General features: G+C 40.7%; 1 protein-coding gene across 1 annotated transcript in view; it reads right to left on the bottom strand.

Moving 5' to 3' along the window:
- Positions 1-4,272: 4,272 nt before the first annotated feature.
- Positions 4,273-7,071, bottom strand: part of LOC140945120 (cytochrome P450 4V2-like) — a 22,204-nt gene continuing 19,405 nt past the window's right edge. The window contains exon 14 of the mRNA XM_073394182.1: positions 4,273-6,120. Within this exon, the coding sequence (XP_073250283.1) occupies positions 5,960-6,120 (161 nt within the window). The 3' untranslated portion in view covers positions 4,273-5,959. The remainder of the gene's footprint in view (positions 6,121-7,071) is intronic.

The following is a 7,071-nucleotide window of genomic DNA, read 5'->3' as shown; positions in this document are numbered from 1 at the left end:
TTTAGCACAGTGTAGCATGGGATGATCAGCCTTGCACACTCTGCATCGGTGATGTTCCTCATAAGCATCAGCATCTTGCTGATCACAGTCGCAAACGCCGGTATAATTCCAAACTCAACAAGCCTTGGGAACAGAGGGTGTAACCGCTTGTGAATGATTGCCAGAGGATGCAGTGTTGGAAGATAGCCGAGCGCCCTTACCTGTGCGTTGGAGCGAAGCCTGTAAATCTGAATGGCGGAAAACAGTGGTGGCCTGATCCTGAATAGACTTAAAATCTTCCCAATCCAAACGCTGCTCGACCTGTTTGACGATAAATTAGTGAAAAGCGCGAACACTAACCCACGAATACCTAATTGCTTTGATTGTTAGTAACTCTAGATGAGCTAGCATTGTGTCCTTTGACGCCATATCATAGGATTTTATCATGATCAAAAAACCCGAAACAAATTCAGCCAGTTCTATTTTATCGTATTCACCTTGAATAGAAGGAACAAAATCCTGTGGCCGATCAATGTTACGCTTGTTGCATTGGGGCTCGCAGCATCTTGAAGAGAAGGATCTGCAAACGTGTTATCGAGAGGCGTTCCTGGCTACCTATAGTTAGTCCTTTCAATTCCAATTCGAGCTTATCCTTCTGGAGCTTGAGCAGCTGAAGCTGCTGATCAAAAGAGAGAGTGGATGAGGCAGTATCGTCAATAGTGATGGGCGATGAGGAAGCTGCAAGTACCATAGCTGACTTGAGTTTAGATGACTGAGTTGAATGTTTGGTAGACTGATTGAACATCACAGGATTACTTTGCTCCTCAAGATTGAGATCGCCTGAAGAAATGCACTCGAAGGAAATTCATACTAAAAGTCTGGATCTAACACCTTCTTAGACTTGTGTTTAGGACATGCGCCTGCAGAGAGCGACATCGCAACAAAAAAGAGCGCAGAGCAAGAAAAACGTGAAAGATTAAGAGCTTACGCCTCGTCTCTCCGGATCTTACAAAAGATGAGACTCCAGACCACGTGGTTGATTATAAGGGACATTCGATATCCCTTTTACTGGTTAATTAACCATCATTAATAAATGATTTCTCCATACTCTCCAAAGGTCCCACTAATATTTGTTCAGAAATTTTGTGTTTACAAGTGAGAGCCTCTCATTATTCGGAGTATCGTCTCCAAGTTCCATGTTTTCATGCACAACAATAACTAGCGTTTTTGCATATTTCTTGAATGCATTGTTAGTTATTGCTGTTCACGTGAAAATGAAACTTGGAGACAATACCTTGAATAATGAGAGCCTTTACTTTTAATGACAAAACTTCCAACAAAAATTAACAAAATGTAGCCCTTATTTTACAGCCTTACAATACATCAATAATCTTGAAACTAATGATATAAAGGAAGGTTAATCTCAGGAATATTACATTTTTAAAAAAATCTATCCAGTGGTTTAAAAATTATTCGAAGAAGACCAAAATGTTTACAAAACCGTTAACAAGACAACTTCGATACATACTAATCAAACCTTTCTTTCCAGCGATCGGCTGGAGCTATCTCTAGGATCTTTCACACACGTTTTTGAAAAGATTGAAACTGCTATGAGGTGAAATTGCATGTCAAAAGAGCTCCGTTTTCTACAGATAATGGCCAGACATCAAGATCGCAATTTTCTACTGTGTTTCTAACCATAAAAACTTTATCCCAAAAATTAATATCTCAATAACGCTCTTACAGATTTCACTTAAACTTCACGAAGATCGAGGCCGCTATTGGAGAAAAAAGCTCCGATAAACAATTTTGGAAGAACAGTTCCCGGAGCCGAGATATACTGTTGCAAGTAAAATAGGTCATAGCGTCATTTCGCTGCTATGACAACTCTGATGTCGTTGCAACCCTAATCATAACAAATGTTCATCTTTATCTGATACAACTGTGGTGGCAATTTTTCCAAATCTTTGTTTATGGCGAGTTAGTTTTTGCTCAAACTTGGGAGGTATTGACCCTGAAAAACTGTATCGAGCGACCTTAAGAACAGAATTCACTCGCCCAATAGCAAAATCCACTAGTCCTGGGCTATCGGGCACTACTTTCTTTACACACTGACTAGAGTTGCTCTCCGCTGCGCCTCAAGCAACTCTTACACTCTCCTTCATGCTCTCCAAACTTCCCGCATACTCACTATCACAACGTATGCAAGCTGATGCATAAACTAATAGTTAAATGTTGGAGGTGATCACATAGAAGCGAAGTAGTCGGAGATGGAGGTTTGACTGTAATATTCAGCTTCTGAATGTGTACTCTCAGAAATCCCATACAAATAGAAATATTGCAAACAATATCAAATTTTAAGATTGATGAAAGTTCAGGAGTTTAAAGCGAAAGATACTTTCACTTTAAATTTCCCGATTCAAGCATTAATTTATGGGGCAGTGTAAAATGCAGACTGCGGACTATTGTTTTTAGGGTTATAAAGCAATGGGACTATTGTTCTCACTTACACATTTGCAAGGTGAAAACAATAGTCCGCAGTCGTCTGCGTTTCACACTGACCATTAATTTACTGAATTAATTAAGAAAACAAACAATCCATGTTTACTGAAACTATACTTTCAGACAAGGAATACTCTTCTTAAAAGAATATAACTAAAGATTTTCTTTACATATAAAGGGAAATAAATAAAAGCTTACCTGTAAGCATTAAGCTCAATCCTTTTCAAAAACTTTAAAGCCACGATGTGGTTGTACACAGCACAAAACGTGGTCAACATTTCCGTGACTTGCAGCTACACCGGCGAATGAATTTGCCCAAAAATGCCACAGAACGAGGAACGTAACTTTTCCACTGGAAGTAGTAATAGAATAGTCCGTTTGCAGCACGTTTTGCCCACAAATTTCAGCATTTTATCCTCATTTCGCCGTCGATCATGGCTTCCATTGCACAACAATGGGTTCTCGTTCCCAGAATTCTTGCGGCACTAGATTTCCCGCGAAAAAATAGGGAGTCTATATGGAGACAGCTATAACCTTCTTGCTGGGTGATCCGGGTATAAAACCCCAGATGACCGCAAATTTGTAGACATCATTTTGGATCTATTTTGATGGTACACAAACTTTTTAGAAAATTTCGTCTTTGACCCCAAATCAGTTTCCTGTCCTTTTCTTAACCCCTTCCATGATGGCAGCGCCCAAATCTGATCTTATAAACAGGATGTGGACCCGAAAAAAATAATACATGATTTGCAGAAGATTCTTATGAGGACGCCCCTGGGTCGTGACAGATAGCTACAGATATCTGCCAAGGCCCGGGTGATATGGCTTTGCCCTTGCGTTAGGTACTGGCCAGGCCGTGGGTTGATGTACGTGTGCCAACTGCTACTAAGTTTGCTATAATCGGGGTAGGAGAACGCAACTAGATACCTTCTGGGTAAACTCACAATAATAGGCTGGTTCCATCGAAATAATTGCGCCATCACGTGTGACACCCGCGCGTAATTTTGATAAAGGCGCCGCGCAAAGAATAAACAAACAAAATGATGTTGGAAATTACCTTCATGCCGGAGGTGAACAAATTCCATTTTTTTGTCATTATTTTCAGGAGAACCTTAATTAAGCAGCGACGATTTTCGCGACGCGCGTCAACCGGAAGTGGACTTTTTGCACTCTTCAGCCGCAATTTTGAACAAATTTTGGGGTAAATCGTCTCTTTAAAAGGAAAAACACTTAACAATAAAAATTTGGTGGTGCCAAGGCATATTAAAAATAAAAGGCTTACTTCTGGTTGACAATCGTCGCTCAAAAACGTCGGTTGCTTAAACTCCTTATTGACTTCGAATGTGAGGACTGTGAATGGGACTCAGATTATGATAATCACCGGAGTGAATTGTTATTGTTTTTGATTGGTATGAAGGACATAGGGGCGTGAATTTTGAATAAAATTAAAGGGGAATATAGTGACGTTCATCCCTAAGGGTTTGACAACCAGGTGTAAAAAGAGTACAAAGTGACACATTGAATTACGAGATTCCCCCCACCCCCCTGCCGTGGTTTCATAAGGCCAAGATGTAAGAAAGCCCAGTTTCCCTAATACGCTTTTCTCTAAAATGTTTTTGAACCTCGTTTTCCTTATCGTTACTTTCTGAAAAATATTGAAAGGTTTTTCTTTCCTCTCCACCATTACTGCGGCCTGGCACCGGAGGCTGACCCCGCAATACAAGGAACTAGGATCTGGAGAGGATGTTGATTAAGAAGCATTCGGTTATTTTCTCATAAAACAAGCAAACATTGAGAAAGCACTTTCATTTAATTAATAAGCAATATAGGATGTGTATTTACAGGCTGAAGTAATACAAAAATACCAGTAGGTAATGAAAACATCTGACTGAAAACAGGCAAACCAACCAATTGATTCTTCTAACAACCATAGCGACAATTAGCTACAGACGGTTTTATGTCCGGCACAGAAACAGACCTCATTGATGATTTCACTACGATACCCGTCATTTTGCATGCGCTTTAGGATTGATGGGATAACAGTAATGTTACGTGGTATTTTAGGGGGTAAACAAAAGAAAAAAATTGTCAATACGAATAAAAACGGTCGAGTTTGTTTATTCTCTCAAAACGAAACGATGATTTAATAGTCATGCAAAATGCATGGTTCGAGTTTCGTCAAGTGTTACGTCTTTACTGATTGCTATGAGGACATCTACAGCGGCAGGAACAAAGCGCAAGTCACAGGTCACAAGTGCAGGTTAGAGTACAGGTCACCATGCTACGGTAAATAAACAACACTTTAAGTGTCTCCTAACCTTAATCACAATCTGAAATAGAGTTATAGATTAATGGGAAACTGCCTTTCTCTGATGTAATCAATAGTGCAGCGTCCTGCACTTTTGACCTGTGACCTGTATTCTGTACCTGCCACTTACAGTCGCTGCTACATCCAAAAAAGTAACAATGATCACTTTCACCAATAATTTTCCATTATCGTCTTTAAGATGAAAAGTTATAAATTTCCTGTTGCATAGAATAAACAAACCCGACCGCGCGACCTACAGATTAATCAGTTATCTGCTAGCAGATAACTAACTAATCTGTAGATTCCACTGATTTCCAAAATTAGCTGCAGGCTCTTAGCCAATGAGAAGACAGCTAATAATGATGGTTGTTAGCTTTATAGAGAGCCTATCCTATTATAATTTATCAAATTTCAATGAACTCGCCCATCGTTTAATTAATACAGGGTATCGATGAAATTTTTAGGGACGTTCTTTTATATTACCATCTTTAATATGCATTTATTTATTCTCGACCTTCATAGCATCATGTTCTGCTTTACTGTAGCCTGCGAGTTACCTCCCCATTTGGGGGATATCGTTAAAAGTAGACGCGTGAGAGGCGCGCGAGAGGAGACGCGAACGCAGGGGGGCGGGGGACAGAATAGAGAGTTTTAGATCCAAGTTTACCGCGAACCTCTAACCGCAGTTTGCGGTTACCCGTTTGCGGTTCGACGTTCAAACATAATTCGATTTAGATTGGCGGTGGATTAGATTACGGCCGCCATTTTGAATCAGCAGCCATGAATGCCACTTGTTTTCAAGATCCAATAGGATTTATCAAGTTTAGCATTTCGCCCGAATTTGTGCCTCTGTTAATGGATAAAGACTTGCTCCACAAGATTTTTGTATCATTACGTGGGATAAAAAAAGAATTACACGCTAAAAGCTTTCAGGTAAATGACATACGTGAAAACCTGCCTCCCAACGTTGAAAACGCAGGTCGTAAACCTCAAACGTGACGCGAAAGACTTGTCACGTGAATTCTAGCGGTTAGAGTTTCGCGGTAAACTCGAATCAAAAAATCTCTAATAACCTTAACCCTCGACCCCTTGCGGCTTTGCTGCTCGCACGCGCTTGTTGCACGGTACGCTTCGCTCGTCCAAATAGGACAGCTTGCTCGCAGGCTAGCTTTACTGTCGTTCAGTCAATGTGACAAATACTCCTTCTTTCGGTCTTAGAATTAGCTCTGAACATAACTGAAGTTCGTCGTAAGACTGGGTAGACTGAATCTTAAAATGACGTAACACATGGGCAAGGACGAGCTTCTCCTCAAGAAGGGCTAACCGCTGACCTGTAGAAAAACATTACCAGTTAGTTCTGGTTTTACCTCTGCCAGGCCTCAGATAGTGGGGACTTCCCGCAAAAAAGGTCAAAAGAAAATAAGACGAGTGATCTGGGCAAAAGGCAGTGGCGGCGACCTCTCCCCAGGATTTTTTTTCAATTTTATGAGGGAAACGTCCTGGGGACGAGGCTGTATTGAAGATGTTGCAGTGATATGGGTATCCCCATTCCCAAAACCCCAGTGATATAGGCATCCCCTGCTCATATTACCTTATCGATTTGGACTAGGGTTTGGGTTAGGGTCACTAGGGTTTTGGGAATGGGGATGCCCAAAACGCGGGGAAGCCCATAACACAGTGACAGAGGGTCTCCTTCAGTTCCCGCGCGTTTTTTGGATCAGTTTCCATGATATCTGCACATTATATCTTGGACCCTGGAACAAGCTAATATTAATTACTTTTTGGCCCTGTCCACACAAGTGTGTTTCGTTTGACAATGCATACATCTCGCTGCGCTTAGGCCTTCCGTCCACACTGATACGCTTAGCTTTTTCAGGGTACATATTGTTTAAGAAACTGTCGAAACGTATCAAAATGAAAACGATAACCGAAGATATCACAGGCGCGTGTGTTTGTAGCATGCTCAAAGAGTCAATTTACATCACAATGTGCAATAGACCATTTTTGATATAATAAAATTCATACTTGTCTCCGAAGCTTGGGAGAATAAAACAAAGGAAATGTATTATTCATTGCTGACCATCAAGATGATTTCTTTTGTTTTATTCCCCTAAGCCTCGCAGCCAAGTATGAATTTTAATATATAGAAATTGGTCTAACCTTTTTAGTGAAGACAGTCGATAACGCATCAAAATGATAGCGTGGACACGAATCGATCGACACGCTTTTCGTTGACAACGAAAAGGCATACGGGGTACTTTTGAGAACGCATTAGTGTGGAC

Source organism: Porites lutea, chromosome 8, assembly GCF_958299795.1.
Source record: "Porites lutea chromosome 8, jaPorLute2.1, whole genome shotgun sequence".
Classification (NCBI taxonomy): Eukaryota; Metazoa; Cnidaria; class Anthozoa; order Scleractinia; family Poritidae; genus Porites; species Porites lutea.
Note: the sequence above shows the minus strand (reverse complement) of the source record. Positions and strands in the feature narration are given on the sequence as shown.